Consider the following 23,304-nt stretch of genomic DNA (forward strand, 5'->3'; position numbering starts at 1 on the left):
CCTCTGGTTCTGTTATTTAAAAAAAAATGCAGTTCGGCAGCATTTCAAACAGGTTTCTAATGAATGGTGCTCAATCAGTTCCATCTCAGGCACTTTCATTACACAGTCCATTACTGACATCATTCTCCTTTAAAAAAAGACCACAGTATGAAATATGTCCCTGGTGAAAACAGAAAATGAACAATACTAAATAAAAATGACCCCAGACATTCTAACACTACAGACCTGCTATCTCTTTGTCGTCTCTATTTAGCATTAGCATTATCTGTGCTAGCGCCCAATCCAATTACCACAAAGCTAATTGTTTGCTGATTGACAGCTCCAGAGGCTAGGCAGTGTAGGGGAGAAAAACTTCCAACACATCTGGTTATCAAAAATTAATTACTTTTTTAATGTAGTGTAAAGAATTTTGCTGAAATTCCCATGTTTGGATTTCTATTATCTCCCACTGAGCCTTGAGCGATAGATTCTAAGGCAGTGGAGTGTGTCGAGCACACTTAGCATTCTCTCACAGCATAATGGGGAGAAAAGGAAAGTAAATCTGATGCAGTCACAATCCATCTCATGCAAATGACTCGTCTGATGGGGAGACCTAACCGTCACACCTTATTGAAGATGAAAAGGTGTGAATGTTTATCTCTGTCTCTGAGACCCAAGAGCATGGCAAAGCTTTAGATAGCACCTATTGTGGTTGAGGGATTTCTTTTTTTTTGTTTTGTTTTGTTTTATTTTTTTTCGTTTTACTTCCACAAGGATGTTTTAATGCATTGCTTGCCACTCACTTTTGGCATGTATAGATTCTGTGTTGGCAGCCCAAGCCCACAGAGATTAAAAGATGATGAGCCAAGCCTCAAGTGTAATGTAGCTAATGCTCAGCAAGAAAGCGAAACAGATCGGAGGGAGCTATGTCAAACTACTGTGACCACCATATTAAGCACCCTCAAAGTCGACTTGTGTGTCTCATGGAATAGCAAAGAAAATCCATGAGCTTTTCTTGGATGACATACAGATGTCTGTATTTTTCTTGAGCACTCTACACTCTGTCCACCTGCTCTAAAAGGCCGTCTCAAGTCCCATGCTTTTTTTTTCTCTCTCTCTGTCTTCCCTCCTGTGGGTGAGAGTACCTCATGCCATCCTTTGATCGTATTGAGTTGATATTTGAGACTGCTCTTTGATCTGCCCCTGTCTCTTATTTTCACCTCTCTCCAGCTTCAGCATCGAGCCCAACTACGACTTCTTGTACATCTATGATGGGCCGGACAGCAACAGCCCTCTGATCGGCAGCTTCCAGGACAGCAAACTTCCCGAGCGGATCGAGAGTAGCTCAAACACCATGCACCTGGCCTTCCGCAGCGATGGCTCTGTCAGCTACACAGGCTTTCACTTGGAGTACAAAGGTAGGCCACTGAAAGCTACCTGTCATTTACTCTTACAAAATGACACTGTTCACTGAGATGAAAGGTTTTTTTTTTGTTTTTTTTTTAAAGCCCTCTTCAGACAGTATTGGTTTTACGTGGGGAGCTGGGGCGATGTTATTTTACCATAGTACATCAGTAATATTTATGATGGATTCACACTGAGTAAGATTTGTGGTAGTAAATCACAGATTGGAGAGGCTACTCAATTTACACATAATAGTGAAATGTTTTTTATAGTGTGGATCAGACACGGCAGTGCTATTGGAGTTTTAGACGGTCAATACTGTTTTGAGAACAGCCCACAATCAAAACATATCCAGCCCTCAATGACCTTATCTTCTAGTTTTGCATAGAAGATATTCATTCACAGTCCTTCACATAATCATTATAACTGATGTTCATAACATGTATGTAGGTTGCTGTTGTGCCCAGACTTACCTGTAGTTTCCAGCAGTTTCACTCCTCTGAGTGATCTTTTGGGTCGTACGGATTCGAGTGTGATCCATCGTTCAACACCTGAGGTTCGCCACTTGAATGACTCATGTCACTGGTGCTGTGCATTACAGCATTAAATGCCTCCTCCAGCACCTCCTTTCCTGAGAAAACCCACAAAAAACTCTTTGGGGTTCCTTATAGGACTTTAATCATTATGGAGTGGGTTGGCTCTACAGTGTAGGATCAGTTACCACAGCCAGCATATTCCTGTAATTTAATAAGAGAAGAAAACATTTAGACTCAAAACACATAAAAACCAATGGGAAAGTCTGCCCATAGACATCTGCTATAACTTTTACATCATCAAGGTCTCTTTTACAAATTTTGATATCATTAGGTTCTCTGTTCTTTTATTTAAAAAGAGAGACAGGATTTATGTCCATTGTAATCAAGCAGTTGAAAGGTTGAATAATGTTGGAGTACTTCTTTAATGTTGGAGGATTCAAAGTCTCCACTGATCTTCTTTGAAGTCAACAGCTGAACATTGTGATTAAAATAGAAATATGTGGTTAGCTTAAAGGAATGAGTTTATATTACTCAGGGTTTAGCCCAGTCTGTGGTTATCTGCTCCGAATCTCAGCTTCTCCACTTTCTCCTTTTTACTTTTCCCATGCAGCCAAGCTGAGGGAGTCTTGCTTTGACCCTGGAAATGTAATGAATGGCACACGTCTGGGCAGTGACTATAAGCTGGGTTCCACAGTTACGTTCTACTGTGAAGCAGGCTATGTCCTTCAGGGCTACTCCACCCTCACCTGTATAATGGGAGATGATGGTCGGCCGGGCTGGAACAGGGTCCTACCAAGCTGTCAAGGTAAGCACCAAGGGAGTAAAATGTGCACTTTTTATGTACATTTGTGCTATATGTGAAATTGATCTAAAATCACAGTTATTCTCTGCTCTGCAGGCAATTTATGATTTTATCTTTTCAACTTTTGCCAAAAGCTCTACATACACTATAAAAATGTGTGTTCTAGCTGTTATTAACCTGTAACATTTTGACAGCATAATATGTGCATTAAAGAAAAAAGAAAGATAATAAACTTTTTATGATCATTATTTATAATGGTTTAAAACCATTGTTTCTGGTTATATGGGAGTGCAGTGAGAGAGTGCCTTTTGATTACAGGTTAGTTCTACAAAAGGTCCATAAAGAACCATAAATTGTTAAAAATCCTTTACATCAAGTGAATGTTCTTTAACCTTTAAAAGGTTCTTCACATTCATACACCTCCTTGAACAAATATGGTTATTTATGGAACCAAAAGTGGTTCTTCTATGGCATCACTCAAAGTACACTCTTTATTTTTTAAGTGTAGGATAAGCTCTTATTTTTTATTTGGACGGAACATCAGTTGTATTGCAGGTTTTTCAAGAGTGCAGAGGTTTACGAGAGCTGTAAGCTAGCAAGCAATGTTAAAAATATACTTGACATCTCAGGGACAAAACATAAGTGTAAACAGAATATTTAAAGGAACTGGAAACGTTTTGAAATGTAGAGACTGCAATTTGAAAATCTGGGAGGATGTAACGAGCCATGCTCAATTGATGGAACCACATTTGATGGATCTTTTACTTACAGAAGCCTTTTTGAAAATAATCAGTTCTGTAAACTAAATTATGTGAACATATATTTGTAAACTGTTTCTGAATTTAAACATGGTATATGTGTTCTGCTCCATGTTGAACAGTGTGTGTGTAGACTTGATGTTGTGTATGTGATTTTATTACATTTTATCAATTAAAAGCCATGTATAAATAATAATTTGTCATTAATCAATAAGTGTGTTACATTATTTTGTGAGGTAAAATGTAGTCATAAAGATATCAGCATACGTAATACAGTTTTGAGGTACTGGATATAAAATGCTGTCATATATGTGTGGTCTTGAGCTAGCCTGATATAACGTATGTTTGTGCAGCACCTTGTGGCAGTCGCTCCACGGGTTCAGAAGGAACAGTTTTATCCCCAAACTTCCCCAGGAACTATACTGCAGGCCACAGCTGTGTGTACTCCATCTCCGTGCCGAGGGAATTCGGTAAGATTCTTTACTTTGTTTAAAATTAAAATTGTATTCCTTAATTTATAATGTGCTGTGCTATTTGTGAGAGCATAGATTATTAAATAAGGTTTGATAGTTAGAGATCAAGTCATCATTGGAAATGCAGCATTGTCTTGTCAGATTCATGTTTGGTGTTGGTTGAGCAGTCAGAATAAGTGCACTGTTTCATTCAACCATACAAAATCCTCTATGTTCCAAGTAAGCAGGCTAGAAATTCCTGTGTGGATTACACACCCTCTCACTCTGCATTCATTTGGGCTCATGGATTTACCGTTTCCAAGAAAGGAAGTACTCAGTGGTAACTTGGCAACTAGCTGCCAATATTCTGTCTTACACTTGAAAAGTTGAAAGGCATGCTGGGTGCACACTAGAACTGAAGGCTTCTCTACAGTATTAATATTTAATGGCCTGAGAGTGTAAACTGGGCTCAACATCCCACTGACACTCCCTAACTACACTTTAAGCCTTTACCATGCCTGGTAAATTATACCAACTCATAATTACTCTAGAAAAAAATGACATGTCTATGATCTATGCTCAAAAGCATTGCCCATAGAAGTATAAATGTAGCTTGATCCATCTGTTTCAAGTGTCATTCAGGTTCTGATGTGCCGTCATGTTGGAACAGGAAGGGGCCATCCCCAAACTAATTCCCACAAAGTTGGGAGCATGAAATAGTCCAAAATCTCTTGGTATGCTGAAGAATTGAGTTCCTTTCACTGGAACTAAGGGGCTGAGCTCAACTCCTGATAAACAACCTCACACCATAATCCCCCCTCCACCAAACTTTACACTTGGCTTAATGCATTCAGACAAGTACCATTCTCCTGGCAACCACATAGAGTTGCTCATTGGATTGCCAGATGGAGAAGCTTGATTCGTCACTCTAGAGAACGTCTCCACTACTCTATGGTCCAGTGGCAGCAAGCGTTACACCACTGCATCCAATGCTTTGCATTGCACTTGGTGACTTAAGGCTTGGGTGCAGCTGCTTGGCCAAGGAAACCCATTCCATGAAGCTCTCTATACACTGTTCTTCAGTTAATTTGGAGGCTCCATGTAGTTTGGAGATCTGGAATGATTGACTCTGCAGAAAGTTGCCTACCTCTGTCATTTTAAGTGGCCTACCACGTCATGGCTGAGTTGCTGTCGTTCCCAGTCACTTCCAAAAATCTTTGCTAGACGTTACATTTTAATTACATATTTAATACATACATAGTCAGCTCTTTATCACATTCAGCAGTACCCTCCTGATGTTAAATAGGTTTTTCACTGTCAACTGCCAAACTTCCTTTGATTAAATTATTGTAAATGCATAAGTGAAAGGATTTTATGGTGTACAGATTTTCAGTGGTGTTCAGTTCAGCTGTCGAGCCTGCATTACTCTAGATGTCGGTGTTATGATTTCTTCAGTGGTCCAACCTGAAATCCCCAGTACACAAGCCATAGGCAACACAGGCAAGGAAACAACAGACTAAGGAAGAAGCCTTGAGATAAGCCACGACTCTACATTCTATTTCATGTTTTACTGACCCAGTATTTGTAGTTTGTGTTCCTTGAAGCCAGTCCAAGTGCTTCCAAACTGTCTATCAGTGAAAGATCACAGCCACTGTAAAGTGTTTAGTGCTCGTCTTGCGGTGGTAACAGATAGAAGTTGGGCTAGGGGGGGATTACTCCAAATATCTCTTCCCTGTGACCCAGTCCTGTCACTCAGCCCAGTATACAGTACTCAGCACTGAAGCCTCTACACACCCTGCTAAAATGCAGCAGCTTTGTCCTTCAAAGCTTGCACAAAGGCTGCCACTGTTCTCAGAAGGTTTTATACTCCTAGGGGATCTCAAGGCGTCCAGGCTAAAGAACTCCCTCAACGTCACACTCTGTTTTCATAAGCTGTTATGGGTATTCCAGATCCTCCTCTCAGGCATCGTTTACGACTGTGTGGGCTGCATGTGATGGCTCCCTGTGGGGCCTTTTCTGGCCATTGGCCTATTCACAGACTAATGCAGTGGGATGGAGGGCTCTAAACAAGACTGATGTTATTTGAAATGAAGACGTGATGAGAGCAAAGTGAAGGTGAAAGGCTGATGGCTTTGCAAACGAAAAGTGTGAAGAGTGAAAAATGTGTAGTTGCTGCCTGAGGTGTCCGTTAGCCTTCTCAAACACATCCTTTATTCACATCCTGGTTATATCACACACCATAACTGAGGCTGTGTACCATAAACCTTTATTTAAACCCACCTTCACTATGTAAAATTGTCACAATCCTATCACATACATAAGAGTTTATTTTTACACAATTTAAAAGCAGTGTATAAGCGTTTTATGGTAAATGGGCTATGGAAAATATTCTAAAATGCTTGGAATAAAGTTTTTAATTAACTTAGAAACATCAGAGACCACCACTGGTTTCTATAATTTCCAATTGAAAATGGATATAAATGCAAATTATTCATTTTTCATCGTAAGGAATAAAAGAAATATATTTAACTGAAAATTTACTAGGTGTTTTTGTGTGGGTGGGTGTGTTTTTTCATTCTTTGTATTTATTTATCTTTTGTAAACTTGCTTAAGGAAATATGCAGGGAAGTTTTTCTACACGTACATAGTTCAGTTTTAGTTGGTTGTATTTCTTGTTTCTCATTGTCAATTAAACACATTCTGGAAAATTGAGATCTGAGCTCAATTTCATTTTCTTTTTGCCAGTAACAGACTCTTGAAAGCTGTCAATGCTTTCAGACCCATAGTGGTAAGTTGTTTTGACCCAAGTGTGGAGCGTAGTTTTCTCCTGGAAAAAAGTAAATTCCACTTTTGTTCCAGATGTTGCATATATTTTAGTTCCAGTTAAAATGCTCATTCAGTACCGTTTATCTGAGGTTCTCAGTTTTGGTGGTCTACCAGGTATTGCATGGTTCATATGGGTTTTTACCTTTAATAGTTTTAATCATTCTACATCTTGGAATTAGCTGTAAATGTTTTCCTCTGACTTTCTTTTTCTTCATGCCAATGCATTAATTACACCTATATTATTTTACTTAATTTGTGTTTCACCTGGGCACCACGGTGGTGCAGCAGGTAGTGTCACAGCCACACAGCTCCAGGGACCTGGAGGTTATGGGTTAGAGTTCTGCTCCGGGTGACTGTGAGGAGTTTGGTATGTTCTCCTCATGTCCACATGGGTTTCCTCAGGGTGCTCCGGTTTACTCCCACGGTCCAGAAACACATGTTGGTAGGTAAATTGGCGACTCAAAAGTGTCCATAGGTGTGGGTGTGTGTGAATTGCCCTGTGAAGGACTGGTGCCCCCTCCAGGGTGTATTCCTGCCTTGCGGCCAGTGATTCCAGGTAGGCTCTGGACCCACCGCGAGCCTGAACTGGATAAGCAGTTACAGATAATGAATGAATGAATGTGTTTTATCTCAAAATTAAATAAATTAAGCAATATACAGGAGAGGTGGAAGGGGGAAAGATACAATATTATACAGTACTGTAAATTAAAAGCAATAATTAAGCCACAGTTACAGAGATACAAGGCTTTGCTGTTAATGCGACAGTGTTTGTATTTATATTATATTTACATGTATGGCATTTAGCAGCCTTTTATCTAGAGTCTCTTAATAACTGACTTGTCACAAACTCAGAGAATGCATCATAGCCAGTACAAATAGGTTCAAATACCACTGAATTTAGACTCCACTAGATACAGGAGTCTATTCTGATAACTAGAAAGAGAGAAATATGAAATAAATCATACAATCAAGTACAATACTTTAAAATTATAGGTTCTGATACCTGGAAAAGAGAAACACAGTGCAGTTCAAAGACAGTCATTGTCACTGCTGCAATTTTAACATATGACCTTAATTTGCACTGAACATGTACGAAATACATGTTATCATGTCAGAGTGGGCAAATGTTAGTGAATTGTTCAATTCTCACTTGATATTCATTTTGTATTTAGGAATATTTCATATCTAGCTTTGTGAAACTGGCCAAGTGTGTATTCCAGTGGAGGTTTCTGTGACATGCCCATTGAGAAATCATAACCCTTAGGTTGTACCTATTACATACACTGAGGTTGTGTTTTAGTTTTTGAAGGAGTCAGCACCCAAAGGCTTTGGTGTGCATCAGGGTATTGTTTTGTAATACACTTGCTCCAAGGATTTTCTGATAGCTGTCAGGTTTAATGAGCTGGGATGACATTCTAGGTCTCGTTTTTCGTCTTACTGTGGTATCTAGACCATGGCAAAGCTTGTTTTTTTCCCATGGGAGCACCAGCTACATATCAGAACAAAAGATCAATAGGGACCGAAATAGAGTGAGGAAACACAAGCACTGTATGTGCTCTGGTTTCAAGTTGGAGTTTGGTGGAGAATACAGAGACAGTGAGAGACATGCTTCAGTAAATTCATTGGATTTTCAACTCAGGTACAAGGCATCGTGTATTCAAGCATAAAACCGGCCTTTTCATCTGTCACTACGTTTTCTGCTATTAGTGGTGATTGAAGGTCAAAGAAGAATGAATGAATGAAATACTTGCGATTTGAAAACAATGGGTGACGTATGAAGTTGTTTTTCTTATTTTTAATGGAGAATTATAAAAATTCATTATATAACACATTCAAAAATGTTATTAAAAAACGATAGATATATATTGTACAGAATGTGTTTGGCACATACAGTAAAAATCTGTTAGATTGCAATCAACACCACTTTCATTAGAGAAATAAAAGGTGTTTTCCATTTTACACCGACACAGTACTAGAGTTATCTGTGACTATGTGTGGGAAAGAGGGAGAGACAGAAAAGGACAGTGGAGAAAGAGAGAGTGAGAAAAACAGGAGGGACAAACACATAGCAGTGGGAGGGAGGGAGAATTAAAGGAAGAGAAATATACGTAGGGAGAGGGACAGATTGAAACAAGGGTGGAGGGTTAGAGAAACCAAAAGCAAGTTATGCTGGTATGGTCCTCTGTCACTAAGCCTCTGTGTGGTGGACTCCTGGGGGGGGGGGGGGGGGGGGGGTTGTGTATTATCATGCACCTGAAGTACTGTCAAACATCTAGGCCGAGCGAGGGAGCGATTAAGGGCTTAATGTGTCTTCTACAACAAAGCCAAGCCTGAGCGTGTATAACTGTGCAGAGATGAAAACCTTAGCAGTGTGTCAGAACGGGTTTAACTTGTCGGATATAAAGACCGGCAGTGAAACACATCATCTTACACAAACTATTTCAGTTTAGGAGACTTGAGGAGATTTGAAAATAGCTTTCTCATTTTCAAGGGGGTGGTCAACCGAGCTTGTGGGTGGCTCACATGCAAAAATGTCTGATTAGCTGAAGCATTAAATGGGCCAAAGACTATTACAGAAAAAATGTAGATCTCAATCACATTTTTTTTTTTTTTTTTTTGTGACCATTCAGAGATCCACAAAATCTCAGATTGTTTTTGTAATTGGACATAAAACCTGCAAATCTCACTTGTTAAAAAGTATTTGATACCTTAAAGTATGTTTTATCTTAAGTAACAACTACTAAATATTTCCCATAATTTGTTATCAGCTTTTCATGTTCTTTTAAGGAATGCAAGCCCACTTTTCTTTAAGGACTGCTGTAATTCAGATACTGGTGTAGTATGGATTGCTTAGTTCATGCTCCAGAATTGACTTTGTTTTTTTTAACCGTTTAAACAATGTGAACTGTTTAAAATACTCTTGTGCCTAACCTGATTATGTTTCAGGTTCAGGTCATAGACAGAACAGAGAAGAAGTTCTCTGATTCAAAACAATTAATCAATAACAGCAGTTTGACCAGGTCCAAAAGCAGTAAAACATCCACACCATGACACAGCTGTCACTATGTTGGTGAAGTATGTTGGTTTTGCCAGCATTTAGCTTCACACCAAATTTAAAGCAAGTGTTTCAATTCAATCCATTCTTCCTGGAAACTCATCTTCACTTTGGCTGGAACGTCTTGAAGGTTGACCAATAATTTCATTAACTGCACTGCAGGTGATTATGGGGTTGTTCTTAGAGAGCAAACGGGTGTTTTATTTTATAAAGTGAACAGTTCTATTTGAAGAAGATCTTGATGGAGATTTCAAAGGAAGAAGTTTACATTTTCGTATTTTGTGACATGTTTGGTGGGGATGTACTAGGCCAGTAGAACGAGCAGGGTTTGTAGCAAAGTCTGCTGCATCCTGGTTGATTGAATTTGGATTTAGAGAGGCTAAGGACAGCCTTAAAGCAATTGTCACAAGTAACTGAAGGACAGTTCGATGTTTGTGGATAGGAAGGGCACAGGTTTCCTGTTAAAGTGCAGTGTAAAAGTAAAACTGTTGCTTAAGCAGTGCTTAATTGGTAGAGTCGGATTCTGCCAGAACAACATCTGGCACCTCTTGTATTTGCAGCGCATGAATTCTGGAATCTATTCACATGGATCTGGCACTTCTATCTGCTTTTTGTAGAAGAATAGTGCCCTATAACCCACTAACACCCGGTCAGTGTATAGCACACCCCCCATTGGGTCCATTTACAGGAACCCTGTATAGGGTTGGGCGGTATAAAGGGGAAACACACATCCCAGTAGTAGCCACATGCACAGCCCGGGGGAAGCCCAGTAGTCCACTGCATGTTGTGAGTTGAGTGTTGAGTTTGGGTTAAAAGAGAGAAGAACGAAGCTGAAAACTTAGCCAAAAGAGAACACTTCACTTGACTTTATTCTTACAGGTATGAGACTTTATGCTCTAAATGTGTGTTTTGAGCCTCAGATCACTGGAAAATCATCTGCTTTGGTGTGCTGAACCACATGTGGCTGTTAGCTGACCAGCTATGCTTCTACACTGTGTAGAACTCGTCTAGGTTTTTTAATCTTGACACAAGTTAGAGTGCACTGTCGACTGAGCTGAACCAAAAACCCGTCTTTGTGCTCGCAGATATGAGGCTCCCACGGACGGTTCTAGACACGAACCCCCCCCCCCCTTTATATTGTATACTGTTTTAATATGTTATGACGACATGAAAAATGCGTATACCTCCCATCCCTACCCCTGTACTAGAATAATATTAATGATATTCCAAAACTGATTCACTTGTTGAAATTATATTCGCTTGTTGATATATTTCAATGTCTCTGTGTATTTTTACATCCTTAATTTACTATACAAACTCATGTAAAAAAAAAATACATTCAGATAAACTCCCTCAAGATTCAAGGTGCCTTCCAGCTGAGTTCCCTCACAAAAGCAGTGCAGCCACCTAGTCATTTTAAACTGACCTGATATTTTCATGGAGATTGTGGCACAGTGTTGACTCACAGTTCGTACTTGAGGAGATAACAATGCATGGTGGAGATGTTGTGAAATGAATCCTTAATAATTTGGGGCTCTTTTTAAAACACAGTGTTGGCAGGGTGATGGGAGTTCCCTGAGTGCCAGATACACACCACTCACCAGCAATCACACACACACACACACACACACACTCCAGTGACCTGTGAGCAACTCTGTGGAACCAGATGTCTTTACACATCTACAAATCATGGCTCTCACCACTGCAGGTGTATACCCGCTGCCCCAATACACGCATCCGCCCATGCCTCCCTACACCACTCACACCCGATTTCATCAGCAGCGTAGTGCTACAGCGCTGCCGTTAAAAATGCAGCATTCCACAGCCTTTTTTATGTTTCATTATTCTGTCAGAAAGAATGATAGCAGCAATATTTCAGACAATGACAGGTTTGGTCTAAGAGATGCATTATTCAGCACAGAGAGACCCAAACCCCTCCCCCCAAGCTCCATCATTCCATCTTTCCCCCTTCCACCTCTCCAGTCTGAGAGTCAACGTGAACTCCATCCTCAGTCATGGCCGGTGGGGAATGAGGGTAATGATCTCTCGCTGTTAAATATTGCACACAAGCAGTGGCAGCGTTCAGTCGCTAAATTACAGTTACATCAGCTACTGGTGTTTCTCAGGCGGCTTGCTGCAGGCTTTACATGTTCGCTCAATGGGGATTTAATTGTTGTTCAGAGGATTGAGCCGAATGCAGTGTTCATGACTCAAGACGGTAAACAATACTTTAGCACAACACCACTACATGTTTCTCCAGGTGAAAGTAATGTGACAAGTTAAGGACCTTTCTTGTGAGCTGTGAGTTTGATTTTGCTGTGTTAATTAATGTGTTAGCTTGTCTCCCTGTCCTTTAGGCCAAGAGCTGCGTTTAATCAGCCATGAGCCCACACCCTTTTTAAATACATGCTCTCTTCTTTGTGTAAGTTTGATTCTTGTGCACTGCACTCTGTCATGTCTCAAACCGGCTTCTCCTCTGTTGTTAATGGATGCTTTTTTGTTTCTGACATTTTCCAGTCAGGTACCCATTACTTCCACTGCCCCTTTAAATGTCAGTTAGTAGTGATTAATACGCTGTGTTAGATATTTTTTTCCCCTTTCTCCTCCTGCTCAGTGTCTAAGAGAAGAAGAGACTTGCATCTTGAGTGAACCCATCTAGTTTGAGCCAATCAATCCAGAGATGATGAAACAGGAAAAAACCCTATCCTTTATGCATTAGTATGAGGCTTCCATCCTCCTTCATGCCTGCTGCAACTTCACTCGTTCCGGTACCCTCCATAATCCTATTAATGTTTCCTGGATATTTTTAGCTCGCTTTATCATTCCCTCATGGTAGAAGCCTTGTGTCAATCATGAACTTGTGCGGACTTTCAACTGACTGAGAGTGAAGATCCATCCCACAGACATATTTTAAATATAGGCGGAACGTGCAGGCTTGTGGAAAAAGAGAGGAAAATAGCCTCTGCTTTGCATGTTTTTATCTCCTTCATACCAGTAGAGAGGCTACAGAAGTGTGGCCTTTGCTTTGTGCTACACTGGTGAGGCAGAGAGGTCTTTTTTGTTACTTGGCTCTGAGTAACGTTCAGAATTGCAGTGCCTTCATAGTTCTTTGAGGTGGAGGAATCTTCTTTCAGCCTACTTTTAAGTTTTATTCTAGGTAAGACTTCATATGGACTATTGTCCTTGAGGATATGAATCTGCATTGGTTATGCTGTTTTCTAGCAGGCATGAATCTAGTGATTCAGCAGGGAAGAACTGCTAATGAGCTCAATTCACTTTCATTGCACTGCATTAGTGAGAGAATATGGAGCTACACCATTTTCTTTAAGAGGCAAACATATGTCTTTTTTGTGTGAAACATGAATACAAAACAGCTGCTGTGCATGCAGCACTTTAGCCGATGATATTTTGGATGGACCGTGACAGAATAGAGGAATGTGTACATGGTCCCACTCTTTCTGTTTGACAGTAACTGGACAGATTAATGTAATCTTAAGTAAAGTTGTCATGTTTATTGTTTTTGGTTGTCTACCTGAACACAATATATCCAGACACTGGTGATGCTGTGCCAGCTGTGTAATTTAACCAATTCAGGTTTTTCCATTTAGCCTAGTCTTCCACTTTAGCCTAATCAGTGAAGCACAGGTTCAATAGGACTCTATTAGCGTCAATAGGATGCTAATATAGATTACTTGGCCAGTGAAAGACACTCCACTTTTTGCAAGTAAAAATACCTTAGTAACTTTTGTAGCATAATTCAGATTATTATCAAGCTGCAAGGCCAGGCATCATCCTGTCAGGTAAGGCTTGTGTGGCTCTTATAACATTTATTTATTCAAAAGAATTTATCAGATATTTAGATATATTTAGATATTTGCAGTCAATTTTTTTATTTAGTGAAATAACTGCATGTAAAATAATATATATGATTTTTGGTGACCTTGGTTTTTTATTTTGCATTTACAATGTGAAAATAATGCATATCCTCATTTTTTTTTAGTATTTATATATATATATATATATATATATATACACACACACACACACACACCTTACAATGCAATGTAATAACTGGTTTACACAATAAAGCATGTGAATATAATGGCTGCATTGATATCTCCACCTGAATAATACCTAGTGTCTGACAATGTCTTATATAGTGTTTAAACATGACCATTTTAATGAGTACATAAATTTGGCATATTATTTTTTTATCTTTAAAGCAGAGGAATTATTTATAAATAACACTTTATTTATTTATGGTTTACTCACTAAAGATGCAGTTGAATTAATGTTGACATCAACCTCATAAAGCTGCACTTCAATCTCATTGTTTCAATTCAAGTCCAGTGTGTTGAAGTATAGAGCTAAAGCTAAAAGACTTTGTATCACTGTCCAATTATTTTACAAGCCCCTCTATACTCAGAAGGGCTATGAGAAAGGTATTCCAATGCACACTGATTAAACCACAGTGTAATCGAAGAAAATCTAATTTCTTTACTTGCCTATTTGGCAAATGTATGTGTTTTTCATCAGCAGTACAGAGGAGGCTGACACATGAAATGACTGATCTGCTAAGAATCAGTGCAGTATTTTGGTGCTCACAATCACAGAAATTCACTTATAATTGAGTACTGCTTATATATATATATATATATATATATATATATATATATATATATATATATATATATATACAGTGGAACCTCTACCTATGAACTTGATCCGTTCCGTGACCCGGTTCGTAAGTGGGAACGTTAGTTTCTCGAGTCAATTTTCCCCATTTAAAATAATGGAAAAGCAATTAATGCGTTCCAGCCCATCCCAAAAGTCACCCTTCTTGCAGTGATATACGTTTACAAAACTCTCAAATTAGTAAAAAAAATGCATGTAGCATTACTAAAAATAAAAAAGAAATACAGTGGTAACAATAATAAAAAAGAAATAAAGTTTTAAGTGGTTACACATCGCTACCTTGAAGACGTGACGACTGACTGGAGCAGTAACACAGGCACTGGCTGTAAGACAGGAGGTGGGGGGTGGGTGAATGTGGGGAGACGAAGTGTAGATACGGCTTAACTTAGCACGAATTTCGATGTCTGCTATTTACCCTAATGCTAAATTGCTAAAACTACAATTTGCTAATCTTAAAAGCTCACTCAAGTCTGGGCGCGCTGGAAGACTTGCCTATTGGTGCCAGTGGCCATTTCCAGCCGCCGGCTCGGTGGAGGCTCAGGTTCGTTTCTAGAGTCATGGTTCGTTGGTGGAGGCAAAAAAATATTCAAATGCCCAGTTCGTATCTTGGAAAGTTCGTTAGTATAGGTGTTCGTTAGTAGAGGTTCCACTGTATATATAAAATCTGGGCTGCCTAGTGGTGGGTGGCGTAAGTTCACTCGCTCATAACTCAGATCTCAGCTCGCATCTTAAAGCAAAAAATCGACTGAGCGACGACTCATGTCTCTGAAAATTCATAAGTGATTCACTCGTAACTGTGTGTGTGTGTGTATTCTCTCCCCACATAGTCAATATTTATCATACTATAGCTGAATTAAAAAAAATTTCTGTGGTACAGACATTCGCAAAATTTTGGGAACCCTGGTCAAATTACATTTGTAAAATACATTTTACAGTTTGTTGATTGCATTGTTGAACTGCATTGTTTTGGTTAAGGTTAGAATTATTATCCTCTACAGAGAACTCAGATTAATACACAGATTATTTGTTTACTTTAACATATTAAGGTGGGTATAATGTATAATGCTAAATAAAATAATAAAACAAATGTTGCCTGTGCAGATGTCTTGGCATATATACTGCTCTAGATTAATTTTTTTCTAGTTTGTTAATCTCAAAAAATAAAAATAAGTGTACTCAAAAATATAAGTAATAGACTACGTATGTTTAAACTTGACTTAGGCCTTCAAGTATAATAAAAGTAGCATTTCTAAATATTTTTACAAAATATGTAATACTTAATTGGTATCTCATAGTAATGAAAGCCTTACTGGGAGAAAAATAAATAAATAAATATATGTGCACCTGGTCTCTGTTGACATGTTGAAACTGCCCTCGCTGACCCCTCTGTATTGGTAGAGGTATAGGAACATATCTGTATTCTGATTTACTCTCTCCAACACATCTGGGAAATCACACAGTATGTCAGTCAGCCATACAGACGTGGCATCATGTTCTTTCAGAATATATTGTGAAGTCATGCGCAGTAGCACAGCACAGTGCAGGCCAATGGGACCACTCTCTATGTTCACATGAGGAAAAACAGATCTGATTGGAAGTCTAGGTTATTAATTATTCAGAAGTCAGAGAGAATGACTTGTGCTCTGTGGGCTACATCAAACGTAGCAGTCAATGTAGACTGCATAGAAACAACAGGAATTGATAAGGTTTGGAATTGATTTCATTGTTTGCCATTTTCAGTGTAGTATTTAAAATTTTAAAATAAATTTTATACTGTATACACTTCCATGTACCCTAAGGAATGGAAAAGTTTGATATGACAGCTAAGATATTACATGAATGTAAATGTTGACTTAAATTTTTAATTCTGCACTGAAAATCAATAGCAACAGAGCATCCTGCAAGGTGTAAAGTGAGTTAGATTACATCACAGACAAACTCTAGCCTCCTTGGTTTATTTGAACAATAATTTCAGAGAGATTTAAAATTGGAAAAGTAAATTATTTTTAAGACTGTGTTGTGAATCCTTCATGATGTTTTAACCTAAGTAAATGAAGTTGTTTATTATACTGCACATTTAAGTAGCCCAGCTCAGTTGCTGTTGTTTATTCTATCAAATCCAAAGTAATCCCAAAGCATTCTGCCACATAATTATCTTGCAGGATTTACAACACAGATACAGTCATCACTAAGAAAGCTAAATCAGACATTGTGTTCATATTAATATGGATAATCAGCTTCATCTATTAAGCAGGGTTAACTTGTTTATGCCGGGTAGAAATATCAACTTTCTGGTAGTTTGAGAAGTGTATTTCAAAATTTGATCAAATGCCATTATACACTGTGCTGTAATGTTTAATGCGTATTTAAGACTTTCCTGTTTTTTGTCTCTGTCACAGTGATTTAAAAACAGGAGCAGCTGCTCCAAGCTTAACATTATAAAAGAACAGGAATAATTATTGAGGTCAGAATGATGCCATTGTTATTTGATAAAACTTTAGTGCAACTTCCATCTTTGTCAACAAAAAAGAACCAGAGATAGTTTGACGTAATTTCAGGTCCAGAACTGACAAAGAAGAATGGAAAATGAGATTTAATTGACATAATTAAGCAAGTGAAACAGAAGAAATCGGGCTGTTAGTTTTAATCACATTTTCATGTTACCATTATTCCACATATAATTGGTGTTTTTTACCATTGCTTACACTCATGGGCCACACAAATAAAGACACTGCCTGGTATTTTTGTACTGTTGTCTGTAGTGTTTATTTTAGCGAGATTTTAGAATAGCTGCAGTGTATTAATTGCATTTAAGAACCACAACATTTGCACTGGAACAATACCTTCATAACCTACTTGTACCTGCTCTTACACTCTCTGACGAAGATGAACAACTATCCCTTGTATGTGGAATCAAATGATTATATTAGCATAAAATATAGTTTGAAATATTGTATTGTCCTACAACTCTTTCTGAGACATAAAGCTTAAATTTGACCTTTGTGCATATCGCATGCAAACTTGTCTCACGTTCACACACGTATTCTTACTGTATATTTAAGTGTGCATATGCATCTAGGTGCGTGTGAACATATGTTGGGGATAATGTGCACACACACCCACACATAAAATGAGCTTCCTCTCCAGTGCCAGTGGAATGACCTCGAGGTTGCTGAGCCTCAAAGAGTGTACGTTAGACCCCTGTCCCTCAGGGCCTGGCTATTGAAGTCCAGGCAGAGTTCCAGACCAGCTTCCAAGCAGAGAGAGTTTAGCTAAGGCTCAAGGGAAAGTCCCTAGCCACCTGGCCTGGAGTGAGGGAGAAGGCCCTCAGGGTAGGAGCTCAGCTCAAGGGCCAATGGAGAGTTGGGTCATGCCAACAGAGCAAGCACTGATTTGAACTATGAGAGAAAGAGAAGAGAGCAGGTGAGGGGTGAAAGAACAAAAACACTAATGTTTCTTAGAATCATGTCTCTAGCTGCTTCCAGAGATGATTGCACTAGAACTTTCCCCTGACCAACTGGTCAGTTCTGAGGAATTAAAGCCAGTGACAGTATGAACTAGCAGTTAATCTTCTTAGAAGGAGTACAAGCTATATGTTAAAAAATAAATAAATAAAATTTCAACAGACTCGTTGGAGAACAATATCAGCAGAACCATCTATTTTTCACATCATTTTTTGCTATATGAAATTATACACCCATTTGGCACTTGTGGAAATTGCATGTTATCGTTCAGTTGCACAATGTCAGTGTGTTACAGTTCAGCGATTCCATTTACAATATGAAATAGTAGTTAAAGATCAACTCATTTCAACAATCCACTGGTGCATGCGGAAATATATAGAAATGAAGAAAAATGATTATAACCATAATGGCAGTTATTGAATGTGTCAGGTCAGAAGTGAGGGCTCATGGAAGTTCATGAGCTAGGAAAGTATGTCAGAACGAGCAAGGTTGAGACAAAGATAAGAATAACGCAAAAAGCACTATTACATTTTGCTATTTATCTTTGTTGCAAGGAAAAGCCGATTTAATCCCTAGCCATTACTCTTCCATTACAGTGCCTTCAAGACTAATATGTAAATGACCTCGGTTCAGATTGGCTGCCCTGTATTGTGCCTCATTCAGAAAGTAGTCAAGGCAGAAAAGTGCAGAGCAAACTGTTACATTTGGATTGAACTCTTCAGGGATGTCAGAAAAAGTACATTTCAGGCACTCATTTAATTATTTCCTCTCTCGCCTCCCACTGCGAGAATTTCCCCATAGCGACATTTCCGATCACTTCAACAGGAATCAGCAAGCTGTGGTCTGAATGGTCTGTCACATCACAGCCATGATGAATTTGAAACAAACTGTTTCGACAGCTTAGTTTACGTAAATGGCCTCAGACATAAATAAATGGTTCACTTGTTACAGCAGGCATCAACCTTTTAATTGATCTCAAATTCAAAGCAATGAAAAATTAGTAAAACCTGTAAACCCTCACTCTACAGCAGCACATTAAATCTCCTGATGAGTTAAAAAACTGTGCTTTCTTCATATCAAGCCAGATGCTCTTTAAGGCCAGACAGCTCAAGTGAAGTATACTCAGTGGCAAACTGATGCTGAGCTGCTGCTGTATACATCTCCAGGGAAGAGGGAAGCAAATAAGAGTACTGTCCAGCCTCACTTCTCGCATCCCGTCCCAGACCTGAGAGAGTCGTTTATCAGAGCACAATCTAATGACTTGCCAAACAGGATGGGTTATATCTTTGACCTCACAACTCTTCAGCAAGCTGAAGGAGGAGGACTACTTCTAAGCCTCAGATCAGCTAGCCTGTAATTTCCCTTCAACACCAAGCAACCAGGAGCATTGCAGGCAAGAGCTTTGATAATGAATTCATTTTAGCACATCTCTCTGAGCCCACGATAATTAGTCCTTTCCCTGGCTTTCATGAATACTGCAGACAGCTGATGACATCTCAAGACCCATGTGTGCAGCTAGATTATTAAATATTGCATCACATTAAGCAGGTACATTACAGCACTGTAATGTATTCCATGTTTAATGCTTGGTCTGGGGTTATGGATTACATATGGGATCTGTTTTGACTTTTTAATTGCAATGTATTTGCACACTAGAGGCGTAAAATATCCTTTAAAATATTTTAATGTTATCTTTGTGGAAAGATTCAGGTGTAGTCCTATGTGATCATACGTACATTTCACCTCTTCACAATTTGCAGAATATGAAAGTAGCTCACTGTTAAGATACTCAACCTGTAGATAATCTGTTGTCATGGTATATAAGCTCTACTCTGATTTTACAGAAGGGTACATTTAGGGAAAGTCATAGTGATTCATTTATTATTAAATATCTTGTTGAGGTACAGAACTACTTTCATCTCCTTTACAGTGTATAGTGTATCGCTCAAAGATTCCTTTTTCCTGCATAAAAGACTAAAACTAGATTTGGCTTTTAATGAGCCATTTAGCTGTTTTCACTCTGCAGGGCATTTGTGTTTCTTGTACTTAAAAATAGAGGTGTATTAGTTTGTACTTGTCTTCACATGTATGACTGATATCCCAGCATCCTCTGCAGAACATGCCAGCAGCATGGCAATGAAGTCAACCCACTGTCCCTTTGGCAAGTTGCTCGTTCATCTCAGTGCCGAGCAAGAGGAAAGGTGTGCATTTTTCCCCCCTTTCTTCCTCATTCTCCGTCTGTGCTCTGTTGCTTTTAAATAACAGGATGGAAATATCTCTGCGGTCCAAAACCCAGCCCAGGACACAGTGATAGAGAGAGATTCAAGGACAGTGAGAAACAGGAAGACTTTTTTTTGTTTCTGAGTTTCTTCTCAGGAGGAAAAAAAATAAAGAAATGTGAATTAATCACAGGCCTTATTTCCATAGGAGCTAGTAAGCATCTGTCAGAAAGTGTTAAGTGTAAAGAGGTTGCATGGAAAAGGGCAATCTTGTTGGGGGTTTGTGGTCTATGGAATAGAGGAAGAAAAATGGCTGAAACAAGTTGTTCAGCTTTGTGAAAGAGCAACCACATGTTGAGACCGACCCAGCGTGCCAAACCTGGTGGAGGAAATAGGTTCTCAGTGTGCTGCTGCAAAAAGTTTCTGACCAGCAGGAAAGCACAGCTTTGCAGCTGGCACAAGGGGGCATTTTAGACCAATGGCCATGAAGCTGTGAGAATGGTGCACACCTTGCGAGAAAATATCTAAAGAGGGTTTTCACATCAGGCTAATCTGTCGGAATCATCTACAACAGATGAGGTCCACTTTTTCATACTAAGCCTTGGCTGAGGCCTGCTGGGTTAATGCAGACACCACTTCAGAAATATTTCCTTAGTCAATAACTCTATATAATACCAATCTGTGAAGCTGCCCAGTAGTTTTTAGGAATTGGATACTAACAGCAGATTTAGCCACACTTACAATCTTGGTATAAAATTGGTACAGTGAGAGGAAACATGTTCAGATGTTTCTTTTGATGACATGTAATACCACAGCAAGGTTAAAGATGTGAGGAAGCTTAGGGCAATCTCTGCCTGAACTGGGAATCAATCCATGTTTCCCCCAGATAAATGGTCTCCCCTTGCTGTCTGTAAATGGCCTCTGGACTCTGTCAGTGAAGTACAGGTGCTTTCTTGCCAGTGAAAACACAACACCAAAGGCATTAGAATTAAAGTATTCATGCATCTTTCTGAGGTCCAGGCACCTCCCCCTAGCCACTCAACACAAAAACAGTCCCCTAGTGACACTGCCGTTCCATCTTGATCTTTCGTTTTTGTTGCTTCTGGAGGCACAGATAAATGGCCCGAGTTTTCACTGCAGCTGTGCCATTTAGGCTTGACTTCATGAACAACTTTTAAAATGCACTGCCTTTTTATGCTTATCCCCAGTGCTGTCATAGTTACATTTACAACTCTATCTAAAAATGCTCACATTACTTGTTTCATTACCCTAAACTGACCCGTTTCCGACCTGTCTGTCATTGAGATACAAACTGATTAATGCAACTCATTTGCACAGCATCATTTCATTTTGCTTCTCAATTGGCTCGAGTTCCCCAAGCATATGCCCAGCTTGTTAAGTGTGTAAGTGGTTGAAACCTGAACAAGCACATTTTTTTCTTTGACGCTGAGTGGTGATTGTTTTGGTGTCACCAGAGACTCAGATGTGGCTAAATTCAAGGATAATGTGCCATGGGCCTCAGCACCTCTCCTATTGTTCTTACCATACACACAGGGGGTTGAACTCACTGTCTGCAAGTTGACTTGCCATAATGAGTTATGGTTCATTTTCCAGCTGACGCTATCAAAGAATGGAAGCACCATCAATAAGAACCTGGTTTGTACATTCCGGTATGCCTCTGCTGCCAGCCAGCAGAAGTTATCCATTAGGACAGAGGCATAAGCAGCACACATATTCAAACTTTTATGACAGTACCCCTCGGCTACTCATATGAGTCACTCTTGGGCTGTTTTTTTTTTTTTTTTTTTGGTGTTTACACACTGAAAGATGTTAAAGCTGTTGCAGCATCTGTTCCACAAAGCACAAAGTGACAGATTCCTGTATACTTTCTGGTGTTAATTATCTTACAGTTGTTAGTAATTAAGATGCAGTTAACTGTAAAGTGAGAACACTGTACTTTAATAACTTCTGATTTCAAGATCATATTGATGCTGTATGTCAGAAAGATGTGATGTGCTCTGTCTTTAAAAGCTCAGCAATAGTCAATAGACACGTGTGCAAGACCAGCAGATCTAATCAAAGATTTTTTTTTTATTATTATTATTGGCCCAGCCCAATCAAATTAATTTTGCTCTCAGTTGGTTTGTTTGATTACGTAATTTGATTACGAGGCTGCATTCTCAAGACAGGAACACAGTAATGACGTGGAGGATGCTCTGCACTAAGTAGGCCTCTTTTAGCTGGCAGACCCCTACTGTTATATTAACATCTTCAACAAATTTCTTTATGCCGCAAGATAACAGCACTTCAGCAATGGCTCCATGCTAAACACGGGGTGGTCTTCAATCCATGAGTGTGGGTAATCCTGTATGTGTGTGAATTTGTTAATGCTATTGTTAACACATAATAGTGTTATAATAGTGCTAATGCGCATGATTGTGGATGTGTAATCCTCATATATTGCAAGTGCCTTTTAAAAACATGAGTTCAATAACCAGTTGATCAGTGCTCATGTATAAAACAGACAGCCCCCTTTTTTACAAGGCTGAGCCATGTTCAAAGTCATAAAATACAGATACGCTAAACATGCTTAAAACCAAAGCACAGTGAGTGACTTGTTGAGCTGCTCACATGGATCACCAAATGTATTGGTAATTGCAATGAGAACCTATTTTTATTTAAACTGAGGTGCTGAGGACTTCATTCTCTTAGCTAAAACACAGCAAGCTGAACAGGCGGAAGGATGACTAGCTCACTAAAGGCCTCCTGCCGTGATATTCATTTTTAGACTTTGTACTGAACTAATTAGGGGATGTTTCATTGTAAAACTGCAGTGGTAGAATTTAAGAACCTAATTCTCATCTTTTGTAAAAGCCACAAATCCATGCATTAAAATGATAAAGTAGTGTTTTGTGTCTAAAAGCCCACCTTACCTTTGATAAACTCACAGTAAAAGACAACATTGCATGGCTTATTGCTTTATTTAACCACCCTCATGCATAAATGTACTTCGCTAGAACTTCCCCATGGCAACAGCTTCTGTACCAAAAGGATCAGTGCTTGGAATTAATACATGTTCTCTCTCTCTCTCTCTCTCTCTCTCTCTCTCTCTCT

At 39.1% G+C, this 23,304-nt stretch overlaps 1 protein-coding gene across 3 annotated transcripts in view; it reads left to right on the plus strand.

Annotated features, from left to right (window-relative positions):
• The window catches only part of csmd3b (CUB and Sushi multiple domains 3b), a 484,418-nt gene that overhangs the window by 367,158 nt on the left and 93,956 nt on the right, over nucleotides 1-23,304 (plus strand). For all 3 annotated transcript variants that reach the window (XM_066675840.1, XM_066675838.1, XM_066675839.1), the window contains exons 29-31: nucleotides 1,210-1,397; nucleotides 2,530-2,724; nucleotides 3,833-3,949. In XM_066675840.1, coding sequence (XP_066531937.1) covers nucleotides 1,210-1,397; nucleotides 2,530-2,724; nucleotides 3,833-3,949 — 500 coding nt within the window. The remainder of the gene's footprint in view (nucleotides 1-1,209; nucleotides 1,398-2,529; nucleotides 2,725-3,832; nucleotides 3,950-23,304) is intronic.

Source organism: Hoplias malabaricus, chromosome 6, assembly GCF_029633855.1.
Source record: "Hoplias malabaricus isolate fHopMal1 chromosome 6, fHopMal1.hap1, whole genome shotgun sequence".
Classification (NCBI taxonomy): domain Eukaryota; kingdom Metazoa; phylum Chordata; class Actinopteri; order Characiformes; family Erythrinidae; genus Hoplias; species Hoplias malabaricus.